Source organism: Xiphophorus maculatus, chromosome 18, assembly GCF_002775205.1.
Source record: "Xiphophorus maculatus strain JP 163 A chromosome 18, X_maculatus-5.0-male, whole genome shotgun sequence".
NCBI lineage: Eukaryota > Metazoa > Chordata > Actinopteri > Cyprinodontiformes > Poeciliidae > Xiphophorus > Xiphophorus maculatus.
The window spans coordinates 5,109,381-5,129,591 of record NC_036460.1 but is presented as its reverse complement, the minus strand read 5'-3'; the positions used below and the strand labels follow the sequence as shown (position 1 = coordinate 5,129,591).

The following is a 20,211-nucleotide window of genomic DNA, read 5'->3' as shown; positions in this document are numbered from 1 at the left end:
GATGTTGTGACACCGGATCTGCACCATTTTTCTTTCACCGGCAGACAATCGGATAACTTCCACCACGGGAGGCGGTCGATCACAAAATAAAATTGATCCCAGCAGGCTGAAGAATCTCTTAATGAAGGGGGTACTAAGCTGACTTTGCGGGTTTATTCAACTGTAGATTACAAAATAAAAAATACAGTTAAGGAAAAAGCGATATAACTAATCCCAAACTGGTTACTGACCGGGAAGAAGTATATGGCCTATCCCCACGGGAAAGCAAGCTGCAGCATAAACAAGTAATATATGATTGAGTAAAGAGAACCTTGTTATGCTTGAAAGTGAGCCCATTAAAATAAAATGGGTGGGTTTTAGTGGTTGTTACCGGCCCGCTTAACGAGGACAGACTACCCAAGTGCCCCGGCATTTAAATGGTGCAGACCCTCCAGTTCCTGCGGTCTTGGGGAAGAAAACGCCTCACGGATCTCCAAATCTGGCTGATTTCAGAGAATAACCGCTTATATTCGATTGTATTCTGAATAACAGGTGAGATTTATTCGATTAAAACTTCTCTGAAGTAGTTTCTGTTCTCTTGAGTTCTGGTGTTTAGTTAATTATATTCCGTTGGACTAACGAACAGCTAATGTGAGCTAATATTGCTATGTTGACTAAAGAAAACAATGAATCCAGCTATAAATGATGAACCCTGATGATTTAAAATTGAACAGTCTGTTTAATAAAAGAGCAACCCGAAGGTTTCTAGTATTTTTACGGAGATCAGAGCAGACTGAAGATGTTCAGATTTGGGATATTTGTTATTTTTCGGGTCAGTTTCTCCCACCTTCATGCTTGACAGTGTTTGAATCATATTCAGCTTTTCTCTACCTCCAAACCCGCCAACTTGATGCCAAAGATTTACATTTCGCTGACAAAAAAGGGGATGAAATGCAAATCTATTTTTTAGATTTTTAAGCGTGTTTTCTACATTTTCTGTTTATATTCTGCCTTTCTTTACCTAAATGAAATAGCTGTAAACTCTGGAGACTTTGCTTTAAATTGGACTAAAGTTAAAGCTTTAAAGCTACAGTACATAACTTTAGTGAATAAAGTTATGCACTGTATGTATGAGACAGATAATCTGTGAAAAGATGGATCTCCTCCCTGATCTATTATTGTCTGAAGAAATGCTCCGTTCTGAGCGCTGTCAATCAGGCTCATGTACCTGCTGTTAAATGTGCTAATGGCGAGAAACAATTTATGTTGCAAGAAAACAGTTTATCCACTGTCGACCATTGCTATGCTAACTTGTGGTTGGCTATGCTGTGGTGAATCAGCTGTAGTGTAGCAGAGAAAAAGTGGAGGAGGGTGCGCACGAGCATGATTGACAGCGCTAAGACCCTCTTGTAGACTCTGATTGGTTGTTTCTGAGAGAGTGGTGTATTTCTGTAGTTATTACTGGGAGAAAGCGGAAAGAGTATCACTACTTTGACATATTTTTACTCAAGTAAAAGTAAAACGTATTTGGTAAAATGTCTACTCAAGTACTGAGTAACTAATCAAACTATCAATCATTTGATGTTTACAAATGACATCATCAGACCAATCAAAATATAAAGTAAAGTGGAAATTTTGGTATTCTAAGGACCAAAATGACAATAATTCATATAAGTAACAAAAAAATAACAAAATCAGGCAAAATAATTTTTTCCCAAATCGGTGTCTTTGAATAAAAAACCTTCAGAAATTTTAACAGAAACTGCAGTCAGGTGTCTGTCTGATGAATTTTTGGTTTAAACATGTTTGTTTTTCATTCAGTGGATGGAAAACTGAGAAAGTTTACACAAGTAAGATTAGAAATACTTCATAATAAAATGACTCAAAAATAAAAAGTACTGCGTATTAAAAATACTCCTAAAATGTATATTTTTTTAAAGTTACTCAAGTAAATGTAATTGGTTACTAGGCAACTCTGCTATCATGACAAGATCATTTTAGCAAAAACGTAAAAAATACATATTTCTTATAAAAGCAACTGTAGCTTTAACCCTATAAACCAGCAGGAAGTGAGCTGATAGTGTTGGCTCCTCCTCTTCCTCTCTGCAGCTCTGGTCTCATCATGTCGGGCGGTCCGGCTGTCAGGATCAGCATCGAGTCTTCCTGTGAGAAGCAGGTGCAGGAAGTGGACTTCCACGGCACGGAGACGTACGTCCCTCCTCTGTCCATGTCCCAGAACCTGACCAAGCTGGCACAGAGGATCGACTTCAGCCAGGGCTCCGACTCCGAGGAGGACGGGGCCGACGGAGAGCCCAGGGACAGGGAGTGGGGCAAGCAGGAGACGGAGGAAGAGGAAGGTAGGAGGAACGTCTGCCAGCCTGAAGCCACGTCAGATCTGAGGCTGCAGACTTCATGGTTGCTTCTTTCAGGCACGGTGAAGTTCCAGCCGTCTCTTTGGCCCTGGGATTCTGTGCGCAACAATCTGCGCAGCGCCCTGACGGAGATGTGTGTGCTCCACGACGTGCTCAGCGTGGTGAAGGAGAAGAAGTACATGGCTCTGGATCCGGTGTCTCAGGATCCCAATGCTGGAAAAGTAAGCTGATAAAAATCCTCATCAAACATCTGTGGCTTCGGCCCGTCAGCCTTCCTGACCGGAGCAGACGTGCAGAGTAATCACTAGCTTTTCGTTTTTAGTTTTATTCACCAGTTAGTGTTTATGAAACAAATATTACAGACTAACAAAAAGAAATGTAGAGTCAATCAAATAAATAACCAGAGAAGAGAACGAATAACGGCAACAAATAAAAAAACAAACAAAAGCAAAACAACAGGATTTATATTAAAATGGATGCATTCAGGGCAAATACAGAACATTACCAAATTATGTAACAAGAAGAACAATTAAATTGTTTAGCATACGTCGGTTAGGATATGCTGTTTTTTTTCTTTAATATAGGCAGCTATTTTCTGATTTGCATCATTATTTTCCTTTTCTCCAATATTCCTTGGTTCACTGAGGATCACAGATGGTTTGGGTGGAAAAAGAGGGAAAGTAAGTAAATAAAACATTAAAGCCATAATAAAGAAGAATTTAAAAAAGGATAACTAAATTACACGTTTTGTGATTTTAGTACGTTTTCCCATTTCTCCTCCTCCCCTAGTCTCTGTTTCTGCAGTGGCTTTAATTCACCGTCAATTAAATGGCATCTAGAATTATGTTTTATATTTTATTGAAATATTCAAATAGATTTTTATCTGTTGCTGAGAAGATCTCCATTGTGAAGCAATTTTTTTTTCTCCTGTTTTCCCAGTTAAGCAGTATTAGTTGTATTGGGTCAGAGCAAAAGGGAAGCCGGTTTGGATCTGTTTGGAGCTCATGTTCACTTCTTACTAACATTTTAAAACTAAAACTGCATGAAAACAGAGCAGATGAAATAATAAATGCACACGAATTTTCTTCCTTCTGACGCCTCGGTGCTGTTTTGTTTCCTCGTTGGTTCTGCAGACGCCACAGGTTTTCCAGCTGATCAGCAAAAAGAAATCTCTGGCCACGGCGGCGCAGCTCCTCCTGAAAGGAGCCGAGAAGCTCAGCAAGTCCGTGGCCGAGAACCAGGAGAACCGGCGGCAGCGCGACTTCAACGCCGAGCTTCTGCGACTCCGATCGCAGTGGAAACTCCGAAAAGTCGGAGACAAGATCCTGGGAGACCTCAGCTACCGGAGCGCAGGTGAGAAAAAACCTCGCCGATCAGTAAATAACTGATTAATCCCAACAAGTAACTGATTATTTTAGCTTTGTAACCTTTGACTGAGTCGTTTAGGTTCCCTTTTTCCTCACCCCGGCACGTTTGAGGTGATCAAAAACACAGACATTGATCTGGACAAAAAGATCCCAGAGGACTACTGTCCGCTGGACGTCCAGATCCCGAGCGACCTGGAGGGATCGGCTTACATCAAGGTCTGAGTCCCGGCCGCAGAAACATGTTTCTACATTAAACTCTGCTGGGCTGAGTTTAATGATCGATTAATCATGATTAATTCCAACATAATCACCAACTAATTTAGTAATCAGTTAATCGTCATCTCTAGTGTATAGGCTAAAAAAAAAAGTGATTTGCTGAAAAATTTAACTACAAAAATGTAATTAATTTTAAAATTAACTAAAAAGAATGAATTAATTTAAAATTAATTAAATAATAATTTCCATTTGGTATTAATAAAGTACTTTGGAATTTGAAAAATAAACAACAAATTCAGAGCCAAAACTGTACAAAGTATATAAACATTTTGCATTTAAGATAAATATAAAAAAAACCTTTATGAATCTGTTCTACCAGAAGTCTTCAAATGTAATTTTAGTTTCACTTGCTTGTAAAAAAAATTTAAATAATTAAATACTAATTATTTATTTGTTAATTAAATGAATAATCAGCACAGCTTTTCACATGTTGATGTAGTAAATAAATCAATAACAAGGTATATAGCGAGATGTGATCAGTATCAATATTCTGATATTCACTGAACTTCGATCCAGAACTGCACAGCATTCTGGGAGATGTAGGAAAAGGAAAGTCTTTATCTGCTCAGCCTCTCACTGCTAGCTAGACTAGAATCAACTAACTCACTCGCTCTATGGTTGCCTAGCAACAACCAGCTGGGGCGTTTCAGCCCCCCCACACCTTCTGTTACCTAGCAACAACATGCTGAGTAACTTCCAGCAGCAGTTTGAGGTTAACTGCTTAAAAATTAACAACGAAGGAAAAATCTCCAGTTTGACAGGATTTCAGATATTAAAACAAAAAAAAAAACGAATCAGCAATTATCAACATCGACTCATAAAACACAAACATTGTGATCCGTTTTCAGCCGTATCGTTGGCGTTAGAAGTATTTTTAGCTGCAGATGATCAGCGCTCACTAAAGGAAGGCTGTTGCATTTTAGGCAATAAAATGTTAATTTCTTTTATTTAAAAAGGAATTAAATTATGTGTTTATTTGCATCTTTTAATGTATTTTCAATATTCTATAAAAAAGATTTGAACTGCCAAACTTTTTATCCGATTAATCGATTGCTAAAATAATCATTGGTTGCATCTAAGCTGCTCCTCCTGTTGGTGTTCAAGTTGCTGCGGTGGAAATAAAAATGGCGGCTGTGTTTGTCTTCAGGTCTCCATCCAGAAACAGGCTCCAGACATCGGTGACCTCGGAACCGTCAACCTCTTCAGGAGACCTCAGAAAAGCAAAGCAGGTCCGGTTCTGACCCGTCTGGACTCCAGACCAGACGGGTTGTCCGTTGATGTCCGTCTGTCTTATCCTTCCCCCAGGAACGCAGCCGTGGCACTTGAAGCTGGAGGCGGCGCAGAACGTCCTGCTCTGCAAGGAGATCTTTGCGCAGCTTTCCAGAGAAGCGGTCCAGATTAAAGCGCAGATCCCGCACATCGTGGTGAAGAACCAGATCATCTCGCAGCCTTTCCCAGGTCAGAACCCGGCCGGGCGTCTCTACCGGTCTAAGAGATATCCTTTATTTTTACAAACTGGAGAAAGTGAGACGTCGACTGAAGGATTCTCAGGCCAAATTCTCAAGGATTTGGGATATTAGTCTTGATCAAAGCAGGTATATCTGGAATAAAATTAACAGCTAATGTTCGACCAATAAATAACCGATCGATGGTCACTGGATAGATAAAATATTATTTTATTTATTTAAAATGTATTATCTATTTATTTTAAGTTTAAAAAAAAGCAACATTTTAAAATATATGTATTTTTAAAATTTTAAATACATTTTTCATTTACTAGGGTCCATTAAAAGTGTTATTTACTGACTGACTGCAAACATTCAACCATTTATGAAGACTTCCTGTTCATGTCAGTCTGATAGAAACATCTTCAAATAAAGCGTCGCTGTGTTTTCTGGTTCCGTTCCTGAGTGTTATGTAAGGAGTTAAAGTTTCTTCTCCGTTTCTCGCCGCTGTCTGAAGGTTTGCAGCTTTCCATCTCTCTGTGCCACTCCGCTGGAGAGAGGAAGAGCAGCCGAGCGTCTCCGGAGAAACCCAAACCGGACGACCATCTTTACGTCCTGGAGCACAATCTGCACCAGATGATGAGAGAGGTGACGCAGTTCAGCCCTGCAGGATGTGCGAGTCGGACTCTGAGGAAGTGACCCGCTGACGTTCTGCCCCGTTTCAGTTCCATAAGCAGCAGCTGAGCTCGGTGGTGATGCCGCATCCGGCCAGCGCGCCGTTCGGCCACAAGCGTCTGCGGCTGGCGGGGCCGATGGCGTACGACAAGGCCGAGATCTCCAGCCTGCAGCAGGGCGAGGGGCTGCTGGAGAAGATCATCAAACAGGCCAAACACATCTTCCTGCGCAGCAGGTAGCGCCGTCGTGCTTTAACTAGGCCTCAACAATAAACTGGTTTTAGCAATTAATCACATTTTTGGTTTTTGAAGATTTAACTTTTGGAAAATCAGAATTTATTTTTTTCACCTGCAGAAACTCAAGGAGAGTGGCCGACCTGACATCAGAGTGATGTCAGGGCGGCCATCTTGTTTTACAGCTTCTGTTTGTTTTTGATTTTGAATTCAAGTAGAACTGAAACAATTGATCAGTTGAATCAATTTTTAAAATAATTGCCAACAAATTTATGAATTGATTAATCGCTAAAGAGGCCATTTCCTGAAAGAACAACACAACCGGAGCACTTGTATAAAAACATAAACATTTTGCATTTAAAATAATAAAAGAAACATCTTTGTCTGTAAATCTATTTTACCCAAAGTTCCTCATTTGGCAGCTTTAGCTTCGCCTGCTTCAGATTGTGTCAAATAAAATCTTTTAAGCATCTTTTGCTGTTCAGTGAACCGTCTTCATCCTCACTGCAGAGCCGCCGTGACACGAGACAAAACAATGCAAAGCCTTTCTTCTGGTTTATTTATTCACCAGTTAAATATATTTTTAAATTAAATTAAATGATCAGAGCTGCGGCAGTGTGCAGAGCATTGCAAGCAAGCAAAGTTGTAAAAAGTCCCTTCTCTCTGACCGGCTGCGGCTCCGGTCCTGCTCATGGTAAAGATCCGTTCAGAGGAATCAGACGGTCTCTGACGTCAGCTCTAACGCTGCGGGTCGGTTCTGCAGGACGGCTCGGACCATCGACAGCCTGGCCAGCCGCATCGAAGACCCTCAGATCCAGGCCCACTGGTCCAACATCAACGACGTTTATGAGTCCAGCGTCAAGGTGCTCATCACCTCACACGGCTACGAGCAAATCTGCAAGTGAGTCTGATGCCTCTGTGAAGGCAACTTTATTCTTCCCTAATTTGTTTTTTTTATTTTTATTTTGACCATAAATATTTATTAACCCAACAAGTTTTCAGTTATGGTGGAATCAAAGAAACTGAACAAATCAGTTTCTGGCGTTCACATTTCCTGTCATTCTGTCACTAACCAAACAAATTCAACAGAACGGGATTCCAACACCATGACATCGATTTGCTAGAGAAAAAACTCAGAAATTTTCTAGAATAAACCTGAGTTTGAAAAGTTGCTGGGGAAAAAGGTGAGAAATTTTTGGATGCAATTTTCTAGAAGAAAGTGCAACGTCCTCAGTTTTAAAGTCATAAACATCTTAGAACAACACTTGAAAATTTATGAGTTTCAAAAGTTGAAAATTTACTAGAAAAAAATATGAGACTTTGAGGTTGATGTCGGGTTGTGGAGAAAAAAAACTAGGAAATTTCTGAGCTGCAAAAGTGCCAGAAAAGAATCAGAAACGTTGAAAAACAGACATGAACATTTCTGAGTTGCACAAATCAAAAATGTTTTTTTTACATAAAATTTCTGCCTTCCTAAAAATTTAGGTTTATTTTAGCAAATTTTTCAATTTTTTCAAAGAAAATGGTAGAGTTTTTGGCTGAAGTTTATTTCTTTTATTCTTTTAGCTGATCGGCTAATTCAGTTAAATTCTGCGTTTTATTTTAAACGTCTGCGTTTGCGGCATCGTGGGGGCCGTCCTGCGCTGCGTTGCCATGGTAACCGTCGCTGCTCTGCGTGCAGGTCCATCCAGCTGCAGCTGAACATCGGCGTGGAGCAGATCCGCGTGGTGCACCGGGACGGCCGGGTCGTCACGCTGTCGCACCAGGAGCAGGAGCTGCAGGACTTCCTCCTCTCTCAGGTACGGCCCGTCGCTCCCGCAGCCGTTTCCGGGAGCGGGCGGTGGGTGACGGCGCGCCTCGTTTCAGATGTCGCAGCACCAGGTGCACGCCGTGCAGCAGCTGGCCAAGGTGATGGGCTGGCACGTCCTGAGCTTCAGCAACCACGTGGGGCTGGGACCTGTGGAGAGCATCGGGAACGCCTCCGCCATCACTGTCGCTTCCCTCAACGGAGAGTACGCCATCTCAGGTGAGGCCGCAGCGCCGCCTTGACCGACGCTGGGCCGGTGCCATTCCAACAGCCAAAACCACATCATTGGAGGTCACAAAACATCTTAAAATTAACAGGAAAAATGAGAAAATAGCTTCGATATGAGTTATTATCAGTCTGTGATTCTTTCTTCTAAAAGTTGCATTCTGGGAAATGTAGGCAGAAGAAGGACGTTAGATGTTCAACCTCTCACTGCTAGCTAAGCAAAGTTGCTGGCTTCAACACACTTGTTTTATGGTTACCTAGCAACAACCTGCTGGTTAACAGTTTTATGCTTCCCCTCTTTGCCTGATAACTTCTAAAAAATAAAAAAAAACAAAAAAACTGGATAAAAGAGGAAAGGTCTCACCACCAGTCTGGTAGCACTTCAGATATTTAAAACAAAAAACTTATCAATAATTATCAATACAGACCTTTATGAAATGCTTCAGCCGTAGCGTCCATCTCCACTGCGGAAACCCAAAAAGAGCACAGTAGGAAAAAAATCCATATTTTTCCAGAAATTAAATATCCAAAAACCTTAAAAGTATTTAAATAATTAAAGTAAAGCAGCAGACCTGCTTCTTTAGATTAGCACAACTTTCTGTTCTGGAAAAAAAAAAATTAAAGCCTGTTCATTTTGAGGAGAAATGCCAGAGAATCCTGACCCGGCTCCTGACCCGGCCCTCTGCTTGCCTTCCAGTGCGCAACGGCCCAGAGAGCGGCTGTAAGGTTCTGGTCCAGTTCCCGCGCAGCCAGATCAAAGAGCTGCCAAAGAGCGACGCGGTCCAGGACGCCAAGTGGAGCCAGTTGCGCGGGCCGCACAGGGAGGTCAACTGGAGCAAGATGGAGGGACGCAACTTCGTCTACAAGATGGAGCTACTCATGGCGGCGCTCACTCCGTGTCCTTAGGCCAAGCTGACGGTTTTCCTTCCACTCAACCTTCAGCCGTGGAGCCAGACTGCAGCTCTCGCTCAGCTGAATCAGATTTATGTCGGACTTGAATGAAAAGCGAAGACATTTGTTTACTGCTGATTTTTAAAACGACAAACCTGCAGGAAGATCTGATGTTCAAACACAAACCGCAAGAAAACAAAGTATTTTTCTATAGTTTCTAGTGCAATGCTTGAAATATCTTTTATGTAATTTTATTTTCAGATGATTGTAGATGCATAAAACTAACTTACAAGTAACTTTTCAGCTTGGTGTACCTAAATAATTTTAGGATTATTTAGGTCAATAACTCCTTAATACTGATTTTAAAAAGCATTATTTCCACTGGCAGATTGCTTCACTCATAACTTGACATTTTTCTCAGGTTATTAGTTAAATAATCTGCCAGTGGAACTAAAATTTAATATTAAGGAACTGTTTACCTAAAAAAGCCCAAAAGTTACTTGTGAATTTTTAGATTGAAACTTTATTTCAAATTAATTTTGTTCTAGTAAAAATATTAGTAGTTTAAATGAGACAAAACTGAATTATAAGTAATTTAAGTAACTGATTCTTGAATATAGATAAAAGTTGTGGTTCCACTGGCAGATAATTTCACCCATAAGACATTTCCCCATGTTTTAGTGACATAATGTGGACTAAGATATTTACAGTAGAAAAATTACAGTTACTTGGTAAGATTTTGTGTTTTAAGTGCAACTAAAAAAAGGAACAAAACAAACAGACATACGTATCTACAATCATGTAAAAATAAAATTCAATATGGAGGTTTTATTTGAAGTGTACTGTGATATCTGCTGCAGGATCTAGACTAAAATGCTTTTCTGCAGTGTGATGCTCTTGTTTCAGACTTCCTGTTATTTTTTTACGAAACAGAAAAAGTTTCTTTCTCATGTTTCTGCTTTTCGGATTCAAACTCCGAGCCGTTTCAGGCCACAACGGTGAATAAAGCCACACAGCTCAGATGAAATCACACGGTTGGTTTAATTCGACAATAAATAAGGGGAGTCGGGTGTATTTACATGGTCTGTTCAAAATGTAAAAATGATGCAGGCATTTTAAAATCTGGATCCGGGCTTCATAGGCAGGACGGAGTCTGGACTCTGCAGGAGTTCGTGTCTTCATCACAGAGGCTGCAGCTCCGCCGCATCATTTACTGCAACGGGACAAACATGAGAATCACCGCAGCTGTATGAATATTTATGGGTCACAAACTCAAATCATTAATGGATGCAACATTAAAATGTTAGTTGGACTCGGTGGGAACAAAAAGGCAAGAGCAGCACTACAATATGTTCTTACTCAAAGGTAAAAATATTTGGTAAGAAGGAAAGTCAAATGTTACTGAATAGGATTAGAGAAACAAAAGAATCATTCTGACATTTTCCCTCAAAATTATGACTTTTTCTCAGATTTCTGATTTTTATCTTCTGAAACCAGTTTGTTTTTTTAGTTTTAATCATTTTAAAAAGCAGATTTTTCTTTACTATTGAAACTCTGCAAATTCTCATGTTTTTTTCCAGAACATTTCTGGCATTATTCTAAACAATTCTGAGTTTTTTGGCAGAAATTTCCTCCTTTTCACTTTCTATCCAGAACAGCAGCATTCAGACGGAGATTAAATTGAAAACTGGTGTCTTTTTATTTCAGGGTATCAGAATAAAAGGGGAACGTATGTGTAGATACTTATCTATAAATCTTGATTTTCTCAAAAATAGATCCTAATCCAAGTATCGCGGGCCACTTTGTGTTGGACAAAAAAATCCAGGAAGTTTTTTTGGTTCCAAATTGAAGAAATGAATCAAGAATTTAAGCGGTGTGAATAATTTCAGTTTAAACTTTTCAGTAAAAAAATAAAAAGTTTAAATTAAATTTCCGGCTGCAGTTTTTCTATAAAGATGCATTAAAACGTGGAGGAGGCCCAGACGTCCGCCCTGAGGGACGCCGTCCTCGGGCCAATAGCATTAGCTTAGCATTAGCTTTGGTTCTCCGGTGAGCGTTTGAAGGCCTCACCTGGCATCTGCCGCTGGCGTCGCCACGCCCTCAGCTTCCTGCAGCCCCGGTGCAGCAGCCACATGGCCAGCATGAGCAGAGCAGCCGCCACCATCAGCGCCAACGCCGTGACCGACAGGTACTGCAGATCCTCGTACAGAACCTCTGGAGGACAGACCGATTTAACCTTTGACCCCAACTTTACAGATCAAAGATTTGCTGTCTGAGATGCTTTTATCTTCTTTTATCTCTAGTTTTCGGCCTTTGACCTTTCCTTCCTTCCTTTTACTCCTTTTAATATAGTATATATATAATTATGTAATATATAATTAACACCTGGCCAATGGAGTTTATCAAAACATTTCAAAGTCAAACTTTGACTCTTCCTGCACTCAGATATTTACAAACTGTTGATCTGCCTCAGTCTGTTGTCTCGCAGCTCATATTTTAGAAGAAAGTTTGGCGAAAGGACGACATGGAGGACCCACCGTTCACTTTGAGGACGAAGCCAAGGTCGCGGCTGTTCCCGGCTGGGTCCTCGGCCGTCACCACGTAGTATCCGGCGTCCTGCAGCTTCAGGTCGGACAGCAGCATGGAGCCGTTGTCGCAGGCGTTCACCCGGTCGCTGTAGTCCTGGGTGATGTTGGTGAAGCTGCCGGGCCGCCAGGCGCCGATGGAGCGGCTCTCCGCCCCGGACATGAAGCTCCATCGGATGGTGGGGACGCCGGAGGACGCCACGTCCACCGAGAAGAAGACATCGTCCTGCACCGACCGGATCAGGTTCCTCTGGGAGGAGCTGACGGAGATCGATCCGGCTGCAGGAGGACGAGAGGAAACGATTCAGATTTTATACAATAAATGTTTGAAAAGTCAAAAATGTACCCAAAATAAAAACCTCAAACATTTTGAGATTAATCTTAGAAATGTTCTAGAAATTTATGAGTTCCAAAGGTCAAAATTAGTGAGAGAAAAAAACATGGAAATCTCTGAGCTCCAAAAATAGAAAATATGTTAGAAATAATAATTTAAAAAGAAAAAATAGTGGAAATTTTTTTAGCTCAAAAAGTTACAAATTTGCAAGAGAAAAACTCAGAAACATTGAGATTAACCTTAGAAACTTCTGAAACTGAAAATTTGTAGGAAGAAGCTTTTAGATTAATCTCAAAAATGTTTCCAGAAGAAAACAAGGTAATTTCTGAATTTCAAAAGTCTAAAATTTCCCAAAAAATACTAATCAGAAAATTTCAAAAATAACACCAGAATTTGCTTGGAAAATCCCCAGAAATGTTGGCATAAATTTCATAAACTTTCCAGTACAAATCACGGCACTTCTGATTTGGAAATACCATTAATTTGTCAAAAGAAAGATAAATATGAAATTTTCTAATTAATCTCAGAAACTGGCTAGAAAAAAAGAGAAATGTTTGAGTTTAATTTAAGACATTTTCTAAAAAAAAACCAAAAAAAACACAAAGTATGAAAAGTCAACAATTTGCCCAAAAAAGAATGAAAAAGTTTCGTTCCACTGGCAGATTATCCCACTGTAACAAGATATTTTTTCCATGTTATACGTGAAATAATCTGTCAGTGGGACTAGAATTTTTCATCAAAATTAAGAAATTATTTAGTGAAAACAAACTCCTATATTTTGCTGAAAAGTTACTTCTAAGTTAGTAAACCTGAAATAATATATGATATTTTCACTGGAAACTAAAACCTCTTGGTAAGATTTTATGTTTTTCATTGTCATGGCGATAAAACAAATAAAATTTTAAATGCGTTTATCAGGAAAGGAGAGAACGTTTCTATTCACCACCATCAGGAGGGGGAAGCGCAGCGTTTCAGAAATATTAGTCACAGAAAACAGGGAAATACAAAATGCAGTTTATAAATGAAGGTGTTTATTATCAAAGGAGAAAATATGATCTAATATAATAAAAGTGGATGGAGAGCAGTGGACCCGTCTTATTCTGCAGAACCAGACTTGGAGAAACAGAATTCAGTTTTTATTCTAATCAGGAACAAGAACTGAAACACTGAGTTCCCTTAAATTAAGGCTAAAGCCCTTTTTCTCTAGAGCTGCCTCAATAACAACTTTAATATTCCCTGGAGCATCAGAAAGTTTCAGCCTGGGCTGAACGGCCTCCTGCAGAAACCTGCTGCACAAACAAACCTGAGGTGGATGTAAACTTATGAGCTGCAGCAGATCATGAAACTGAACATTTAAAAGTTTTTTAACTGGAGGTTGAAATTCTTCCAACAAACCAGCAGGCAGAGCGAAGCTTCATACGGAGAGCGAAGCTTCATATGGAGAGCGAAGCTTCATACGGAGAACGAAGCTTCATACGGAGAACGAAGCTTCAGAGAGCGAAGCTTCAGAGAGCGAAGCTTCATACGGAGAACGAAGCTTCATATGGAGAGCGAAGCTTCATACGGAGAACGAAGCTTCATACGGAGAACGAAGCTTCAGAGAGCGAAGCTTCAGAGAGCGAAGCTTCATACGGAGAACGAAGCTTCATACGGAGAACGAAGCTTCACAGAGCGAAGCTTCAGACGGAGAGTGAAGCTTCAGACAGAGAGCGAAGCTTCAGACGGAGAGCGAAGCTTCAGACGGAGAGCGAAGCTTCAGACGGAGAGCGAAGCTTCAGACGGAGAGCGAAGCTTCATACGGAGAGCGAAGCTTCATACGGAGAACGAAGCTTCACAGAGCGAAGCTTCAGAGAGCGAAGCTTCAGACGGAGAGCGAAGCTTCATACGGAGAGCAAAGCTTCAGACGGAGAGCGAAGCTTCAGACGGAGAGCGAAGCTTCAGACGGAGAGCGAAGCTTCATACGGAGAACGAAGCTTCATACGGAGAACGAAGCTTCAGAGAGCGAAGCTTCAGAGAGCGAAGCTTCATACGGAGAACGAAGCTTCATACGGAGAACGAAGCTTCACAGAGCGAAGCTTCAGACGGAGAGTGAAGCTTCAGACAGAGAGCGAAGCTTCAGACGGAGAGCGAAGCTTCAGACGGAGAGCGAAGCTTCAGACGGAGAGCGAAGCTTCAGACGGAGAGCGAAGCTTCATACGGAGAGCGAAGCTTCATACGGAGAACGAAGCTTCACAGAGCGAAGCTTCAGAGAGCGAAGCTTCAGACGGAGAGCGAAGCTTCATACGGAGAGCAAAGCTTCAGACGGAGAGCGAAGCTTCAGACGGAGAGCGAAGCTTCAGACGGAGAGCGAAGCTTCATACGGAGAACGAAGCTTCATACGGAGAACGAAGCTTCAGAGAGCGAAGCTTCAGAGAGCGAAGCTTCATACGGAGAACGAAGCTTCATACGGAGAACGAAGCTTCACAGAGCGAAGCTTCAGAGAGCGAAGCTTCAGACGGAGAGCGAAGCTTCATACGGAGAGCAAAGCTTCAGAGAGTGAAGCTTCAGACGGAGAGCGAAGCTTCAGACGGAGAGCGAAGCTTCAGACGGAGAGCGAAGCTTCAGAGAGCGAAGCTTCAGACGGAGAGCGAAGCTTCAGACGCAGAGCGAAGCTTCAGATGCAGAGCGAAGCTTCAGAGAGCGAAGCTTCAGACGGAGAGTGAAGCTTCAGAGAGCGAAGCTTCAGATGCAGAGCGAAGCTTCAGACGGAGAGTGAAGCTTCGGACAGACAGACAAGCTTTCCGGAGCGCAGCTTGGAAATTTGTGAGCTTTTGGCGCTCACAAATTTCTGAGAAAAAAAATCAGAAATGTAGAGATTAATCACGGAAAAAAACTTGGCATTTTATTAGTTTGAGAAGTCGAAGGTTCGTAAGAGAAAAAACTCAGAAATTTTGAGCTTCCACTTAGAAATTTTCTAGAAAAAAAACTTTAAATATTATGAGGTTCAAAAGTAGAAAATATTTGACTTTTCAAGGTTAGAAATGTCTAAGATTTTCCTAAAATATTCTGAGATTAATCTGAACATGTGATGTTTCTAGCAGAAATCGTCTCCTGTTTTCTGTCAGCAGTGGCCCTGATGCGGCAGGTCCGACTGGTTCCATAGTTTCAGTTCTGGTTCTGCTGGAATGTGTTTATTTAAACATTTCAGGCCCGAGAGAAGGAAGGCAGATGATTAAACATTAAACTTCCGAGGTTCTGTTCGACAGAAATGTTGATTTTTCTAACCTAAGCAGCAGATTAACGCGCGCAGCTGCACAAAATAACGCTTTTAGTTGGAGAAACTCACCTGAGTGGCACAGGTAGAGCGTGATACTGAGGAACAGCGCGGCGTCGTGGACCTCCCACAACATTAGAACCGCAGGCCCATCTGATGATCCAATTCTGGACCGTCCCGGTTCCGTTTCCTTCCTGGTTCTCGCGTTTTCTTGGAAATCGGAGAGAAGAAGCGGAGTTCCGCCTAAGACTGCGAGCTGTTCCTCCTCATACCTGCAGTCAGCTCCGGCCCGGTCCACACCCTCCAGACAGGTTGAGCCGCAGATTACACAGACCCGGGACCAGAACCGGAACCACTCACCTGGAGGATCGCAGCCCCGACGCACCTGGAAAAACGTGCCAAACAGGAAGTGCACACGTATGCAAAACACAAACCCCGTGAACACGTTTTAGAACATTTTAACGCAAAGTGGGAAGAACTACGGAGCCCCCTGCAGGACAAACTGCGAAACAACAACAAACAAAAACGAGATGGTTTGGTTTTTATTACAAACAACATTTGAAATTGGACAAAACTAACTTACAAGTAACTTTTTCAGAGAGATAGGAACGTGTTTTAAGCAAATAATTCCTTAATTTAAATAAAAAGTACAAATTCCACTTACAGATTATTTTTACTTAAAACATGACATTGTTACAAATAAGAAAAATAATCTGCCAGTGGAACTGTTTTAAAATCAATACTAAGAAATTATTAGTTAAAATAGGCTTAATTCACGTGTTCTAAGGATATTTGCATGAGAGACTAGATAAATGCTAGATAAATAATAATAATAATACTTATTATTATTATTATTATTATTATTATTATTAGACTATTTCTTTTTTACTTACATAAATTTATTATTTCTCAGTTTCTGAATGTGAACTAAAATCCTGAGTATGAAAGTTGAAAATTTGCTAGACAAAAAAATTCTCCACCGTCTTTCAATCTCTGGAATATTTAATTTCCCACCGTGAGTCAGAACCAGATGTGTGAAGTTGCTAATCGTCAGCCAGAGGAATGAACGGCATACTTACCTGGCAGGGGCGACTCCATGATCCTGTAGGTGGATCGCCCAGGGTGAGGATCAGCCATTGCACTGCGGCGATCTGACCTCTGTGAATTCTCCACATGGGAGAATCTCAGCTGCACAATTTATGGTAGTGGGGGACTGCGTTCGCGCTCTCCCCTGGTACTGATGTTAAATGATAAATTTCTTTGTTTTAAAAGTCAAAAATTTCAGTTTTTCTTAAACATTTGAGATCAATCTTGAAATCTGAGTGGAAATTAACTACTCCTATTTTGATTATTTCAACCTTTATTTGCTGTAATACGCCACTGTAAATATGAGACATAATCTGAAATAATCCAGCTGCTCCACCTACTCCCAGTGCTTCCAGTATAAACAACCAATCAGAACCAGGAGGCGGGGCTTAACGCTGTCAATCACTTATGTTTGTGCTGCTAAATTTGCTAACAGAAAAACATCTTACAGTTACAGTGAAACCGTTTATCCACAGCCATTTGTGGGTATGCTAACTAGCTTAGCATTCATGTCAGGCTGTGCTAGCTGCAATGTAGCAAAGAGCAAAGGGGGAAATTAATCTCAAATATTGAGATGGAAATTTCCAAGTTTTCTCTAGAAAATTCCTGAAATTAGAGTTTGGAACGTATAAAATTTCCTTGAAATACCCGTCATATTTCTGAGATTAATCTCTAATATTTCTGAGGTTTTTTCTAGACAAATCCTGAAGATGAAAGTTGAAAATTTGCTAGAAAAAACTAAATTTCCACTGGAATATTTTCTCCATCTACAGAATAATCTTAAACTTTCAGTTTTTTCCTGTTTGTTTTTCTAGACAATGTCTTATTTTGAAAAGCTGACTTTCATTTCTTAAGAACACAAACTAATAATCTCTGAAGTTTTTTACTAGTCTTATGGATTCTCTCTTTTCCTCCGTCTCTTCTAGCCTCTTTTATCTGCTTACACGCACACGCTGCAGCTTACTTAACCCTGTTCATGTGTGACTGCCGGCAGTCATATGTAAACAGACTGAACCTGATTAGACTGGACTTTAGGGAGGGAACAGATTGCAGACAAGAATAAAAGCTAAACTCTACAATCTGTGACTCACCTGGTTCCGTCCATAAGGTGCTCAGTGACCCGGCGCTGGACGGTGAATGTAACTCTGTATCTGATCCATTTCTAGCATGTTTGGCTTGTAACGTTTGACAATCTTTCGGCATTAAAGCCTGTTTTTATACGTAACCAAATCTCATTATTTCTCAAGGTAATTTACACCGAGGGGTTCTGGTCGGGTCCTGAAACTGGTAAACGGACCTGGTGGAGCACAGAGACAAAAATGGATGAACTCAAACACTAGAAAACTTCTGGGATTAATTTCAAAATTTCTGAGTTTTTCTAAGTTTCCTATTTTGAGTTTTTATATAAATGTATTATTTCTGAGTTTCTGATTGTGTTTAGTTAAATCCTAAAGTGACTCAGCGAATATTTAATTTCCCACCGTGAGTCAGAACCAGATGTGTGAAGTTGCTAATCGTCAGCCAGAGGAATGAACGGCATACTTACCTGGCAGGGGCGACTCCATGATCCTGTAGGTGGATCGCCCAGGGTGAGGATCAGCCATTGCACTGCGGCGATCTGACCTCTGTGAATTCTCCACATGGGAGAATCTCAGCTGCACAATTTATGGTAGTGGGGGACTGCGTTCGCGCTCTCCCCTGATATTGATGTCAAATGATAAATTTCTTTGTTTTAAAAGTCAAAAATTTCAGTTTTTCTCAAACATCTGAGATTAATCTTGAAATCTGAGTGGAAATTAACTACTCCTATTTTGATTATTTCAACCTTTATTTGCTGTAATACGCCACTGTAAATATGAGACATAATCTGAAATAATCCAGCTGCTCCACCTACTCCCAGTGCTTCCAGTATAAACAACCAATCAGAACCAGGAGGCGGGGCTTAACGCTGTCAATCACTTATGTTTGTGCTGCTAAATTTGCTAACAGAAAAACATCTTACAGTTACAGTGAAACCGTTTATCCACAGCCATTTGTGGGTATGCTAACTAGCTTAGCATTCATGTCAGGCTGTGCTAGCTGCAACGTAGCAAAGAGCAAAGGGGGAAATTAATCTCAAATATTGAGATGGAAATTTCCAAGTTTTATCTAGAAAATTCCTGAAATTAGAGTTTGGAACGTATAAAATTTCCTTGAAATACCCGTCATATTTCTGAGATTAATCTCTAATATTTCTGAGGTTTTTTCTAGACAAATTCTGAAGATGAAAGTTGAAAATTTGCTAGAAAAAACTAAATTTCCACTGGAATATTTTCTCCATCTATAGAATAATCTTAAACTTTCAGTTTTTTCCTGTTTGTTTTTCTAGACAATGTCTTATTTTGAAAAGCTGACTTTCATTTCTTAAGAACACAAACTAATAATCTCTGAAGTTTTTTACTAGTCTTATGGATTCTCTCTTTTCCTCCGTCTCTTCTAGCCTCTTTTATCTGCTTACACGCACACGCTGCAGCTTACTTAACCATGTTCATGTGTGACTGCCGGCAGTCATATGTAAACAGACTGAACCTGATTAGACTGGACTTTAGGGAGGGAACAGATTGCAGACAAGAATAAAAGCTAAACTCTACAATCTTTGGCTCACCTGGTTCCGTCCATAAGGTGCTCAGTGGCCCGGCGCTGGACGGTGAATGTAACTCTGTATCTGATCCATTTCTAGCATGTTTGGCTTGTAACGTTTGACAATCTTTCGGTATTAAAGCCTGTTTTTATACGTAACCAAATCTCATTATTTCTCAAGGTAACTTACACCGAGGGGTTCTGGTCGGGTCCTGAAACTGGTAAACGGACCTGGTGGAGCACAGAGACAAAAATGGATGAACTCAAACACTAGAAAACTTCTGGGATTAATTTCAAAATTTCTGAGTTTTTCTAAGTTTCCTATTTTGAGTTTTTATATAAATGTATTATTTCTGAGTTTCTGATTGTGTTTAGTTAAATCCTAAAGTGACTCAGCGAATATTTAATTTCCCACCGTGAGTCAGAACCAGATGTGTGAAGTTGCTAATCGTCAGCCAGAGGAATGAACGGCATACTTACCTGGCAGGGGTGACTCCATGATCCTGTAGGTGGATCGCCCAGGGTGAGGATCAGCCATTGCACTGCGGCGATCTGACCTCTGTGAATTCTCCACATGGGAGAATCTCAGCTGCACAATTTATGGTAGTGGGGGACTGCGTTCGCGCTCTCCCCTGGTACTAATGTTAAATGATAAATTATGTGATACTGTCTGAAGCAATTCATACATGATATTAAAAACATAATCTTATTCTTAAAACTGTTTACTTCAGTGAAGTGACACTATAGTAATAAATGTTACTTTTAACTCATTTTATTTTGAAAAACAACTAATTGGTAAAACCAGTAATTAAAGCAGCACTAAGTAACATATTTTAAACATATTTAGTTGTCATGTCAGTAAAATCTGTATGAGGCGTAACAGGGTTAAAAAATAGATTAAAAAATAAATTCTGCCGAAATCCTCCGATTCTTATGGCATTTTATTTACTTTTCTTTTTCTTAAAAGTCAAAAATGTCAATATTTTCACAAAACTTTCTGAGATTAATCTTGAAATCTGAGTGGAAATTAACTACTCCTATTTTGATTATTTCAACCTTTATTT

The 20,211-nt window shown here is 40.5% G+C and overlaps 2 protein-coding genes and 3 non-coding genes across 5 annotated transcripts; 4 read left to right on the top strand and 1 right to left on the bottom strand.

Annotated features, from left to right (window-relative positions):
* Nucleotides 1-114: 114 nt before the first annotated feature.
* med17 (mediator complex subunit 17) lies at nucleotides 115-10,297 on the top strand. Its single transcript, XM_005796847.2, has 13 exons — nucleotides 115-531; nucleotides 2,089-2,336; nucleotides 2,409-2,572; nucleotides 3,485-3,704; nucleotides 3,798-3,934; nucleotides 5,142-5,223; nucleotides 5,300-5,452; nucleotides 5,957-6,087; nucleotides 6,165-6,349; nucleotides 7,111-7,248; nucleotides 8,029-8,146; nucleotides 8,214-8,373; nucleotides 9,077-10,297. Exons 2-13 carry the CDS (start codon nucleotides 2,102-2,104, stop codon nucleotides 9,283-9,285), a joined length of 1,932 nt encoding a protein of 643 aa, XP_005796904.1. The 5' UTR covers nucleotides 115-531; nucleotides 2,089-2,101; the 3' UTR covers nucleotides 9,286-10,297.
* Nucleotides 10,295-15,888, bottom strand: vstm5 (V-set and transmembrane domain containing 5). Its single transcript, XM_005796908.3, has 4 exons — nucleotides 15,515-15,888; nucleotides 11,808-12,134; nucleotides 11,341-11,484; nucleotides 10,295-10,483 (listed from the first exon to the last, which is right to left on the bottom strand). Exons 1-4 carry the CDS (start codon nucleotides 15,576-15,578, stop codon nucleotides 10,452-10,454), a joined length of 567 nt encoding a protein of 188 aa, XP_005796965.2. The 5' UTR covers nucleotides 15,579-15,888; the 3' UTR covers nucleotides 10,295-10,451.
* Nucleotides 15,889-16,513: 625 nt separating this feature from the next.
* Nucleotides 16,514-16,676, top strand: LOC111612091. Its single transcript, XR_002754398.1, has one exon. It is a non-coding gene; the product is annotated as a U1 spliceosomal RNA (small nuclear RNA).
* A 1,390-nt stretch (nucleotides 16,677-18,066) lies between these two features.
* LOC111612090 lies at nucleotides 18,067-18,229 on the top strand. The gene has a single exon (XR_002754397.1). It is a non-coding gene; the product is annotated as a U1 spliceosomal RNA (small nuclear RNA).
* Nucleotides 18,230-19,619: 1,390 nt separating this feature from the next.
* On the top strand, nucleotides 19,620-19,782 carry LOC111612093. The gene has a single exon (XR_002754400.1). It is a non-coding gene; the product is annotated as a U1 spliceosomal RNA (small nuclear RNA).
* The last annotated feature ends 429 nt before the right edge of the window (nucleotides 19,783-20,211 follow it).